A 13,442-nucleotide genomic window follows, 5' to 3' on the forward strand; every position below is an offset into this window, starting at 1 on the left:
ACCGCTCCGCTTGCGGTGTGCACCAAGAAAAACAGAAAGCAATGATCATACAATAACAATAGTCTTCGATAATAGATCTCACCATTTGGTGCGAATTTCTGGCTTAGGAATATTGACGAGCAAATCATTTCCTTGCACTGTTAACTATGTGCGTAGTTCTCCACTATAGGGCCTTTTGAGTCCCAAAACACGGTTAACAACCTTTGCCCGCGGAAGTTCGAGTCTTGAATTATTTCATTCTTCCTCTTCCTCTTCTTCTTCTTCTTTATTATTATTATTATTATTATTATTATTATTATTATTATTATTATTATTATTATTATTATTATTATTATTATGTGAATTAGATTTGAATCATCTCATTTTATCTATAGCACGTTTCTCCCAAAATAAAACCTAACAGAAAATAAACCTTATACATTGTCTCCTGTTATCTCATTCCCTAATGTGAGAGCTGTTCATAAATTTAATCAAAAATGTTTTGTTATGGTAAATTATTAAAATAAAGAATACCTCAGTAAAAAATAATAAAAAATCGCCCCATCTGGATTAATTCATCTTTTGGGCAAAAAGTAATATAAGACTCCTGGTTTATTTTCGGTAAAACACAGTACGTACTACTTCGAAAGTCATATTGAAAGCCAGATTATATCTATTTTATCCAACACCGTATTGTATTACCGTATTTGATATTTATGTTATGTCCAATATCGTAGAGCAGGGGGTTCTCAACCTGTGGTATGCTAGACCCTGTTGGTGGTATGTACGACTTATGGTAGTATTAATTAATAATATGCTTTGGTGGTATACCAGTGGAAAAGGTTGAGAAAACCTATCGTAGAGTATCCATTGAGTTTCCTTTCTGATAGCATCGTCTGAAGCAATATGTTGTAAAAAATCAAATTTCTAAAGTTAATACCGAACTCTGAGATGATAGCAGGTGTCTACAGAGCTTTGTGTGAATGTAAAGAGAAATGCATTGACATGACAAAACGAAATATGGAAACAGTAAGAGAACATATTAGAGATGAAAAATAATGAAACGGACAGTTTAGGATTGACAGAACAGTTTATTTGAAAAAAGTACAACATATTGACAGTATACAGATATTTCACAAGTTTAAAAAAACAAACAGAAAAATTTTTGCATAATTTTATGTAAGAACAAGGAATCCGTCTTTTTAAATGTGACCAAGGCAGCTTAGAATTGGTAGGATATCTTCTTCTTTGTATTTTGTTCGGTGAGACATAGATATCCCTAACGGCGACACACACACTTCTATTAAATCTTTGAGGCACGGGAGCCAGCGTTATTTTGTACCCCTTGCTGCACGAAAAAAATTTTCTTTTGAATTTTTTAAATTTTCATTAAAATTATACATGTAGACAATCTCAAACCACACCAAATAAATTTAATTTAATTTTTCAGGTAATAGTTGGACGAAAAAAATTAAGATCAAAGGTGGTAAGCACAATTTCCCACCGTGCCTCAACGAGTTAATGATGTACTTGTAATTATAATTTACATTGAGTAAATAAACTTTTACTAAAAGATGATTTCAAATTACGTTGATCGTTTAATATATAAGTTTCCTTAAGCTGTAAATTATATATATATTTAAGATACATTTGTACGAGGGTCATCTAGAAAGTAAAGAACGATTGCGCATCGTGCGTGGCGTCGACCCCTCACCACTGCTATCGCTTGCGCGGCAGTTAGCACCTTTCTTCACCTCAGTGTGAGCCGAGTCTCAATGCTGTATAGTAACAGACCTGACTTGGCATCAAGTGATTTTCACTTATTCCCGAGGAATTTTTGGGTGGAAAACAGTTCGCAAACGATGAGGGACTCAAGCAAGTGACGGCCTGGCTCAAATCTTTGGTGGCAGATGAGTATAACATCGGCATTGAAAACCTAGTCCCACGTTATAATAAATGTCTTGACAACTGTGGCCATTACATAGAAAAGTAAAGTAAGGCCCTCTGGCTTTGTAAATAAAGTTTTGTGCTGATATCTTTTGTTTTATTTAATAATGCTAAAACGTTCTTTACTTTCTGGACGACCCTCGTAACATATATACATTTGCAGGTGGGTTCTTTCCTACCTCTCCACATAATCCTCATTGAGATTCAGGCATTTGTCTCAGTGTTGCACCAATTTGTCCAAACCCTTTGCAAAAGCATCAGGACTCTGACTATTTAGCTCTCTCCTCACATTCCACTTCTTCATATGTTTCGAAACGTTCACTCGGGAAAAGATGGAAGTAACTCGGCGCTAAATTGAGACTATATAGAGAGTGGGACAGCAGAGTTCCCACTTTAATTCTTCAATTTTTGTGTCTTGTTTGCAGGCTAAGTGGGGTGGACGTTATCGTCAAGAGAAAGAGACCAGGTCGCTTGTGTCGAATTTCGTTTCCCTGAAGAAGAGTTCAAGTTCGACATAAGTGACCTGGTCTCCTGCCAACTGGTGATGAAGAAGTGAAGTGGAATGTCAGGAGAAGCCAGAACCCTGTGGAATACCCAGAACCCTGATTTTTTTGCAAAGAGTTTGTCAAATTTATGCAACGGTGAGACAAATGTCTGAATCTCAATGGAGATTATGTGGAGAGGTGAGGAAAGACCCACCTACGCATGTATATATGTACTACGCAGCAATAAAAATGACAAAAAAACAAATGTACTAAAAATGTAAAATCACACAGATGTTGAACAAGGTAGCTTAACGAGTGGGTTTCATTCCAGGTTGTGAAGATGACAACAGTCCTCGGATTGATCAGGAAGACCTACGGAAGAAAAGGCTCGCGTATTTGGAGAAGAAGCAAGTACAAACAAACAGCACTTCATCATGCTCGTCCTCTGCCTCATCAGCTACATCATCATCATCATTAATGACATCAACAGTCAAAGCATCATCGTCCTCATCAGCGGCAGCAACATCAACTATTACACCAGGAAAATGTTCGCACGGTACTAAGAATATCGAACAACAATTAAAAACGTAGCACATAATGAAAGCATTCACGATTTTTTTTAAATGTTCAGTGTGTGTGTATGTTCTAGTCACAAAAGACTAAATTTGTAAACAAAGAAAATTAAGCGATCTTTCTTTTTTTGTTAACAAAACAGGATTTCTGTTGACCAAGAGGATTTTTTTAAAAAAAATGGTCCTTGAATAGGAAAATGTATTGTTATGTTGACTACAAGAAGAGCTTTTCACTTTGTAAACCTTTTATTAATATTATATTAGATATGTTTAGCATACAAGGACCTCCCCAAACTATATAAAAAGAAAGCATAATTAATTCCGTGTTATTAATTGTATAGTGTTACTTTATGTTAGTCAGTCTAAAAGGGTGATATATATATTTTTCTTCTTTTACGCAATTTAATAACGCGGACTTACGTACGTATTTCATAAGTTTGTGTGTTATTTTCTTATAAATGCACAAATGATAAAGAAAAAAAAATATTTAGGGAAATGTGTACCAAATGGATTACTTACCGAAAAAGAACTTGTATTTGTAATGTGTGGCTTTTTGGATTTAGTTCATATTGATATATTACTTTTTCATGAACAGTATTTCATGACAAAAAAAAAAAAAAAATCTTTTTGATTATTATAATTTTTCGAGGGTGGTGGGTTTAATTTTGAAACAAAAACTCATTGCGAAATACTTGATACTCGTGAAGTACATTTTCATTGTAAAAATAAAGAAAACGGTCTTTCATAATAATAATATGTATTCACGTGTAAAGTAGAATATGTATAGAAGCATACATAATACTGCATTAAAAAAGAACAGTACATAGTCAGTGCTTGTTGTTGTGTATAGTTAAACAAAATTTCTTTTGTTTGATTTTAAAAGGTACAAGCAGAATTAAAATAAATTGGAAGTGGTTATTTATTTCTATAACAATGCATAATAGTATATGTAGCGGTTCACTAAACGAAAGAAAAGCACTAATGTTAGTGCAGTTAAGTTGCCTATATTTCAGGGGGGGGGGATAATTTACGCGTAGATTTATTTGTAATAAGAATTTTGCATAATAATTGTTACGTATTCTTCATGCGTAATAATCTTCTGTATTTATTAAACTTCAGATCAGCTTTTTTTTTTTTTTATTACACGTGTTATGAATGTACTTTTTTTTTTCTTCTGCATTTAACTTTGTAATCATAGTTTTTAAGACTATTTTCTTCTCTCTAATTATCATTTATAAATATGTGCTGTTTTCAGAATTTGTTACGTTATGTTTTTCTCCTTTTGTCTGACTTGTTTGTCATTTGTAAAGAGGAATGTAAAGCAATTTGTTTACAGATGTACGTGAATTTCATATAAAGAGTTGTGGTTGTTTTTACTGCCGCATATATTTTCAACACTTTTTTCTTTGTTTTATCCTTGTGTTTTGGAAATATAAAATCCTTTAAAAACGAATATATATATATTTACTGCCAGTGTGTTCGAAATTTTTAATACCATGGTTCAAGCTCAGGCAGATATCATCTTCCGGTTAAGGAAAATATATAGAAAGGTGACAACTAACTAACTGTGTGGCCTATGGAACCTGGTGGTCAGTGGCGGAGCCAAGGGTGGGCCTGGGGGGGCCAGGCTTCCTTGCTCAAAATCTTGGCCCCCCTAGCGGCCCCCCCCCCCCCATACAGAGTGATACTGCTATAGGTCGACAAACGGTGAGTTAATAGTGGCCGCAAGTGAACCTACTACCGAAACATATCTCGACAACAAAGTTACCAACTGCAGAATATCGTATGTTGCAATAGTCTGCGTTTCAAGCAAAAATCTTCAGGCTCCTTTTTGTTTGTAGTCCAGCAATGTCTAATTTATCGAAATCTGTAAGGTGCATGCATTGATCTCAGCATCTGAACGTTACTTTTAACCTCTGTCCCTTATCTGGTTGTCTGATTTGCTTCAATGTTGAAAGTCATACTAAAATAAGAGATGCTTACTTACAAATAGCATGCACTGCAGTAAAACTTTACACTCGTGTTGGACGAAAGAAGTCTTCGTACACTAAGTAATTAATTTCCATCGATTAGTCCATGCCCCTCCTTCAAATCTAATCTCAAAACTTACAATATTAATTTAGCATCGACTACAGGATAGTAGCGTTATTTCAACTTCATTTGAATTTATTTTCAGGCTTTGAAACATTCGAGATTCAGAGGATGGAAATAAGGGAAATTAGTCAGTAGGACCACCGAGGAAGAATCTTTGTAATCTCCTCAGTTGAAATATTTATCCACGAGGGATCAATCACACCATCTTCCGAATCTTAAGCTGATGTTCTACCGCTGAGCTTTCGCTATTCAGTGTGGGTGTGAAGTGTTTGTGTATTTGAATTCACGTCAAATTCTAAAAAGTAGTGAAGGTAAACAAACGAAAAAAAGGAAAAGGAACACGTATACTTCTTTTGCTGTAAGGAGTCCTGATTTAAATGTCTGTTCTAACACTGTTTGATATTAGGGAAAGAAAAACATATTTCCTCTTTTTGCTTCAAAGAGTGCTCACTTCATCATTTTTCATTACTCAGTTTTAGAGCTCAAGGATAAAAGTAACCAAAAGTAATTGAACTACGGCCAGATCAAAACAAGATTCTGGAACCGGGACCCAGTTGGCTGAGCGCCAGCAAACTAATATGTGTGTTTACTGGTGTAGATGTACATAGATGAAAGGAGTACTAATCGCAAAATTTGCCCTGGGCACCAAATGTCTAGTTTCGTCACTGATTAGGCTACCATTTTTTAGAGCGTGAAATTTTGACATTTTTCTGAAATATTAAGAATACATGATAATTATTGGCAGTTTACTTTAAAGTGAAACTTAAGCTTCAAGAGCAAGGCTTATAATTTAAAGTAGGGTGGAACGGCAAATCACTGTCCTGTTAGAGTTCAGTTCCTGTTTCTGTGCGACGTTTGTCTCGTAAGCACTTTTGTCCTCGTACATCACATTTTACTTTATTATTATTAATAATAAAGTTTATCTACCAAACAACTATTTATATTATTATGCGGTATTAAACCAAATCTGGAACTTGTGATATTTATTTATTTCCTAATTTCATTTCATTTCATCTTCATTTCGAAACGAAGTCAGCATTTTCACTTACTTTATTTACCAAGGATGTTATAAAGTACAGGATCAGCCCATACTACAAAATACAGGAAGGTTCACAATTACAAAATACAGGAATTAAAAAGAGGTGTCACATGCTATGGTTTTCATTTTTCAAAACTTTACTTTAGTTCAAAATGGCGGATTTCAAGATAGCTGCCGTCAAGGTTACCCTTACCGTACCACTTTCCTCTAGGCCCAATATGTATTTCTGAAGCTTTTATCAACTTATTATCATTAGTACGCGGGTTAGAAGCGGAGGTAAGGGACTTACGCGCATAGTAAGTATAAACAATTAATATGCTTGTAACTTTTTCCCAAATGTTTGTATCTTAAAACTAACTTCACCATTGTTTTCCTGATTAAATTCTAGCTCGAAATTATGTATCGTATTACCCTATTCCTATTAAAATAATTGACCTTAATTCAGAATCCCGGATTTCAAGATGACTGTCGTCAAGGTCATACCTAGGATTTAGGATTTGGATTTCTGGGCTTTCGGCATCTAAGGCCATTTAGCCCTTCACGATTTGAGGGATGACGTCCCTCGGCGAGCACACAATCCAGGGAAAGAGAAGGAAGAAAGGATTGGGGAAGGAAGGACGCGGCCTGGGACCTATAAGTTAGGTACTACCCCGGCATTTGCCTGGTGTGAATGAGAAAAACCCAGGAAAACCTCATTCAGGGTGGCTGGCCTGAAAAAGCTGTTACACCTTTTCGACCGAGTGACCCCACCGGAAGGTCATACCTACCATACGACTTCCCCCCAGGTCTTATATGTATCCACATGGTTGTTCTTAACTTTTTTCATTAACAATCTGCTTATAAAGGGTAGTAAGGGACTTCTCCAGTAATCTCTAATAACCATATCACAACTCTTATTTTTTAAAAAATAGAGAACATGCACCATGGCAAAAATTTCTGTTATCACAAATAATGCATACATGCCCACTATCAGAAAAAAAAAAACGGAGCCATTTGGGTGATAACAGAATCGAAATTATAAATTTACAAATGCTTTCTCCAAAGCGTTAATTAATATAAAACAATGTTAATGTAATAAATTGATTGTAAATAAAAGTTGTTTTTTAACAATGTAAATGTAGTAAAATGATTGTACATAAATTTTATATATATATATACGGTATTACAAACAATTACTGGAGGAAAAACTCGATGCAAAACTATCAATTTAATGAAGTATTTCGTTTAATTTATCGATTATTATTTTGAATTTCTCCCTTCTCATTCCCTTACTTTGCTTCTGAAGTCCCCCAAATCGTAGCAGGGCATTTCCTGGTGTTCCGGACTGTCAGTTCGGAACACATATTGCACTTCCAATTAATATCTTCGCTGAAATAAAAGTTCCACGATACTGTAACTTTGTTTAGCTATCATTTTGACCTATCATTTCAAGACCTTCATTTTGACTAGGATACAATTTCTACAGTGACAGTACTTAAATAAAAATTAATTATTGAAGTTGCTGTTCCGGACTGACAGTTTTGCAACCTTAGTTTCAATCTGAAAAAAAAAAAAAAAAACTAATCATTTTAATTCTCTGAAAGTACTGATAATCAGACAGTGTCCCATATCACAAATTAAAGTAGAGAAGTGTAATATTACACTGTATTTTTTTTTTTTTTTTTTTGTATGAAGGTAATTTATAATAACAGAGATATTAAATTTATAAGCTATGTTCCGGACTGACATCTATGTTCCGGACTGACTCTTATGAAATAGAACTAGGATACTAGAAATATGATAAGCAATAGCATTGTGCACAAAGTGACATATTAGCCTACCAGCACTTAAAACATGTGTGCATAAGCTAATAAGCACTTAAGCTTACCAAGCTGGCCACAACAGCTTAAAAAAAGAAGCTTACACTGTAGGACGATATTGACTATAAATATATAATCTTGTTATTCTTACAATCCTTTTTTCAACAGGTTATAGTTCTTCTGTACAGTTTCTAATTCTTCTACTTTAAATGGGTCAGCACCAGTTAATTGTAATGGACCATAAAACACAAACTGCCGAGTTACATTTTCTTTTTTTTTTTTTTTTTTTTTTTTTTTTTTTTTGCCGACGAAAAATGTCCTATCTGATCCAAGAATTTAATTGTAACAACAACACTTTGCTGCAATAGAAAGCTTTTCCGATGTAAAACTTTCTGATCGTAAAACATTGAGTAATAAAGATCAAGGGCGCCGATTTTCTGTAAAGTGGGGGGGGGCATTCAGATGCAGCAGGTATAGATCTATATATGAGGATTTTAAGACAAATTGCATTCAAATTATGCCAAATATTGTACATTTATAAATACAATAGGGCCCGAGCTTTGGGGGGCCCGGCGCCCTTAAGGGATACTCTTGAAGGGATACTTTCCCAGATGTTGCTGAAATGTCTTGTGGTGGCATGTGGCGTAAAAACTTGTGCCTCATACACTTTTCTGATGCATGATACCTGCCGTATTCACTCTGGAAATATCCTATTACCTTGAAGGAGTGGTACTCACGAGGTCTTGGAATGGCCTCCACATCTTTCCAAAATTCATCAGAATCCTTTTTCTCTGCTTCAATTTCATCCATTGGCACTTCAAAAATATTGATATGTTCAACCCTGGTTTCCAACTTGTTTCACGAAATCATGTGCATTTTTAATAGTTTCCACTTAACATGGTCCTTTTTGCAATTCCCTTTATATTGCCACTCCTCGCTCAATTTACAAAGTTGATATATATTTTAGCTAAACATGAACTGCATATTTCTCGTGTTTCAAAGAATCCGAAACAATAGCAAACTTCATTTGTTGTCGTTGACCATTATCATTCAGGAACCACGGCACAGTGGTAAAGACTGACACTTGTTTGTTAACAATATGAGATGACTGGATTTCATTCTGCTATTTACAGGTAAGATTTCCAGCAAAGTTCAGCTGTAAAAATATGGTTTCACGAGGAATGTCTATTTTGCTGTTAGCCAAATATGTTCCTTGTTGACGCTTTATGAAAGTATTGCTTAAAAAAATCAGGAACATCACCAGTCAGTTCATCCAGCAGGTCTTGAACTGTAAAATGTTTGTGTAATTGTAAATTGTCAAACTCTGAAGTACAAGATAGATGTTTACCCGGCAGAATATCAGATGAGATTGGAGCAAAAACGAGTCCAAACAGGAAAAAGGAAACTATCAGTCCGGAACGCACATTTGGTCAGTCCGGGACACAGTTTGTTAGTCCGGAACACAGTTTACTAGGTTATGGGAGAAGCTACAGTAAAGTCCTATGGCTCATTTGAAACGACCCGTTCGGGAGAGTAATGCTCCCGGAAGTTACGTTTTATCGCGCGCGACTCTAGCCAGCTGGTTTACGCGCTATCCTAGCCAGTTGTTTCAAGTTGGTCACAAAATTTATATCATGGAGTACAAGGGGAACAAAACGAGCCCTGCGGGGCTTTAAATCCGTTCCTACTACTACTACTTATCTGCACAAGAGTAAGTAAATCACTTTTATGAGTATTATTTTCATCTTATTTTAATTTAAAAAGTGTTATAAAAATCTAAAAAAAAAACTTACCTTGGGCCGGGTTTGAACTCACGCCAAAAGCGATATTCGTTACTAGCTTATACCTCTAGTCCACTCGGCCACGAAGACCGAAACTAGCAATCGTTTGATTTCTGCTATTTGAATGCAATATGGCAAGAAATGGATAAAGCCAACCAATCAGAACTGTGTTTTTGGTTCCTATTTCCGGGAGCATTACTCTCCTGAGTTAGTCCTCATTTGAAAGGCTGTTTAAAGGAGACAGAGAATATGAAATATTTTTTAAATTCACAAACGAACAGGCAAGCTACATAAAATTAACCGGAAAGCGTTCCGGACTGACAAAAATGTAAATAGTACTTATTTAATTTGGAAGATCAGTGTTCGGAGTGGAAAAAAAGCAGAGGCGGTATGTTTTATGATGATTTTAACTCAACATACCTATTATTTAAATATTGTCTTGATCACTGAAAAACCAGAAACGGTATGTTCTCATTACTGAAAAACCACAGGCGGTATGGCATACCACCGCATACCGTCTCACTTCGACCACTGTGGAAGAAATTGTATTTACACACATTATATTCATTTTACTACTTGATTTATGAAATACTGATCATTGTGCATCAGTGAAATACATTTGGTTCAAAATCTTGCTGTCGGTCCCTCTGAATATCAGTTTATAACTCAATATACAATTTGCCTGTTTTAGTCACTTGGATAATCTATTATTTAATTAGCATTATTTGAGAGTGAAATACAAATTGTATTTAATTAATCTGTTTGATCTGGATTCTATATGAAATTAGCTTTCAAATGATATATTGCACATGTGCATGCCAGCAGTTTCATTTTTTCCATAACAGGTTGACATTTGTCTGGAAATGTCCAGCATTTATCGTTTCAGCGGTCGTCGTAGCTTAGCTCACAAATCTCTGCCGCAATTGACGCCAACGAAGAATTAGAATCGCGGCAAAGATTCGTGAGCTAAGCTCTAAGTGAATTTACACAACTGAGAAGGGAACGGAGCGAAAAACCGTAAATTACAAATTAAAACCTGAACGACACTAAACAAAGTTTCGGAGCCCTGCACGGCACTCCCATAGATCTTTCAGTCTCGCCTATTGAACTTTTCCCACGACTTACTACACTTCATTATCAACGCTGGACTGCTTATAATGCCTATGTACAAAGGCACGTTGGTACTGGCACCATTCTTGTTCTCTCCGCTCTCCATCTTGGTTCATTCAACATACTTTATCTCCCTCCTATCTCCATTTTCTGCTCCGTAATGGGGCGTTTACACTTGGTCGATTTAGTCTCCCGACTAAATCGATTTTGTCGCACGACTAAATCGACTCGCTGCACTTGCCACTAAATCGAAGCAACTAGGCCGAATCAGATCGATGGATGTGTTCAATTATTTCAACCACAGAAAATAGAACGTCTTTCAATTCAGTTGCCAGTCGATTAGTCGCTTTCGATCAACAGGCGATTAAGTTGAATTCCCGTTTACACGGTCGATTAAGTTGAAAGTGACGTCAATTCAACTGAATCGAACGCAAATCGACTAAGTGTAAACGCCCCATAACAGACTTCACATTCTGTATACTCCCCAACGTTTATGTCTTCTCCGAAAACGCACTTCTCCACTTGGTAACTGTGGTCTCGATAGTAGCTTCATCAATCATCTCATTTTCTTTCGTCCTCTATACCAACAATATCGTCAGCCATTTCTCTCTATTCTTCATAAATTTCACGGTTCTGGTCCATTTAATGTAGATTCGTTAATTTTCACCTTATCCCCACCTGTTATTACTGACTATTATCTTTATTTACAAAGATCTACGTTATTTCGCATCTTATAAGCATCTCTAAAGATTCATCTCATTTCATCATCTGTTTCTTTTGAAAACATCGTCTATAACTGCCGGGAGAGCGATTAGAAGAAGAAGAAGACATTAAACAAAAGACTTACGTATGGCGTAATGTAAATAAAGCAAGTGAAGATGCTGACTTCGTTTCGAGTTGTAGGATTGATTTCAATGTTAGACAGTGTTGAATAGTGGAGTTCTGCTTGATAATTATGAATTAAATAAGATAAAGCAGGCTTAGTATTATAATGCCCTAACTGAATGAACTTCCACAACACAGAGCACCGTAAAACTAAAGGATAGAAATGTTTTCTTCCATCCGACCGTGTGCCTATACTACAAGATTTACTACTGTTTTAAATGAAAGGTTGTATGCTACAGTTGCAGAAAAAAGTACATCTGTACATAATGAAGCATCAAAGTCATTAAGAAATCAGAAGAGGTTTGTATATATATTTGAATCAACGCATAAATTTCGTTTCAGCTTCGGGTAATTAATATTACATATTAATTTTGAAGATTTGAAATATATTGTTAACACTAAACATTGCGTTTTACGATCACCTGTCGTTTACATTTTTTTCTTTTTACATTTACAATACAATTCATAAAATATGGCGCTGGTCAAGTTTAGGCACACCACATTTTGCAAAATTTAGTAAAATTGAATGCTCTGCATTGAAAGACATGTTTATAAGGAACAAATTTCGGTCTTTGTGTCGTAGAGTGGTTCAGAATTTTCAAGCTTAAAAACGATAAAAGGCCTATGTTTAGCAGAAGGGGTCCAGCTCTTTTCTCTAAAAAATGTTACAATTTTGATAATTTCTGTTCACATTCGGTTAGTTTAGAATACGTTAGGATAGTTTAGGCTAGCTTACATTAGTTTAGTTTAGTTTAGGCTAGGTTAGCTTATGTTAAATTAGTGTAGGGGTCCCGCGTAATTTTCCAAAAACCGATAGAATTTTGCTTATTTTTACTAATATTAGGTAAGTTTAGGTTAGTTAAGGTTAGCTTAAGTTAGTTTATGGTAGGCTAGGTTATATTTGGTTACGTTATGTTACGTCGAAGTACATGCATCACTCATTTCTCCTGTAAATTTTGTGTGTTTTACGTGCTTCTGGACCCCTTGTACTAAACATACTCCCGATAAAATTTTGTCATTTATTAGAAAATTCACAGTAACTACCTTAGAATATGTTTCTGAAAAATTTTTTCGTTGCATATTCACTTTAAGGGTCTTCACTACAGCGAAATTAAACTACCGCTAATTTTAGAGTTTTTCTGTAATATCTTCAAAACAAATAAAAATGTTCGAAAAGCAGAAACGTAGTGGACTAGACAATACGATTTTGCATGTGATACCTTCACCACAATTCATCTATCTGCCTTTGGTATGCCGCTATTTACAGAATCCGCAAAAAATACTAAAACTAGCTACACTTGCAAATCGTAGGAAGATAGATAAGTTGTGATAATGGTATCACATGTAAAATCGTATTGTCTATTTCACTACGTTTCTGCTTTTCGAATATTTTTATTTGTTTTGTAGATATTACAGAAAAACTCTAAAATTAGCGGTAGTTTAATTTCGCTGTAGTGAAGACCCTTAAGAGAACTTAACCGTTTTGCGTGTAAATATTGAGTGCGGAAATGCCCCACAAAAACTATAGTGTAAAAACACAAAACAACCTGTGCTAACTTGCCACTAAAAGCACGAACACACTCTAACCGAGTAGCAGGAGCGCAGCAGGTGCGATGCGTTGCGACACTGCCTTCAGGACACGGCTTGAAAAAAAACCCGGGTATTTTTGAAAAACAACCCACCTGGGCCCATGTGATGTTTTTTGGGTTTAATTAGGGTTTTTCGAAATTTTTCAATATCTTTGGGGTAAA

The 13,442-nt window shown here is 35.4% G+C and overlaps 2 protein-coding genes across 4 annotated transcripts in view; both read left to right on the forward strand.

The window, feature by feature from the left end:
• The window catches only part of LOC145662350 (ataxin-3-like), a 41,879-nt gene extending 37,499 nt beyond the window's left edge, over positions 1 to 4,380 (forward strand). For all 3 annotated transcript variants that reach the window (XM_081727855.1, XM_081727856.1, XM_081727857.1), the window contains exon 6: positions 2,743 to 4,380. In XM_081727855.1, coding sequence (XP_081583981.1) covers positions 2,743 to 3,002 — 260 coding nt within the window. In that variant the 3' untranslated portion in view covers positions 3,003 to 4,380. The remainder of the gene's footprint in view (positions 1 to 2,742) is intronic.
• A 7,268-nt stretch (positions 4,381 to 11,648) lies between these two features.
• GatB (glutamyl-tRNA(Gln) amidotransferase subunit B, mitochondrial) overlaps positions 11,649 to 13,442 on the forward strand; it is a 40,589-nt gene continuing 38,795 nt past the window's right edge. Inside the window, exon 1 of the mRNA XM_081727858.1 lies at positions 11,649 to 11,991. Within this exon, the coding sequence (XP_081583984.1) occupies positions 11,855 to 11,991 (137 nt within the window). The 5' untranslated portion in view covers positions 11,649 to 11,854. The remainder of the gene's footprint in view (positions 11,992 to 13,442) is intronic.

This window comes from Thermobia domestica, chromosome 10, assembly GCF_964235325.1.
Source record: "Thermobia domestica chromosome 10, izTheDome1.hap1.1, whole genome shotgun sequence".
In the NCBI taxonomy this organism is placed as follows: Eukaryota; Metazoa; Arthropoda; class Insecta; order Zygentoma; family Lepismatidae; genus Thermobia; species Thermobia domestica.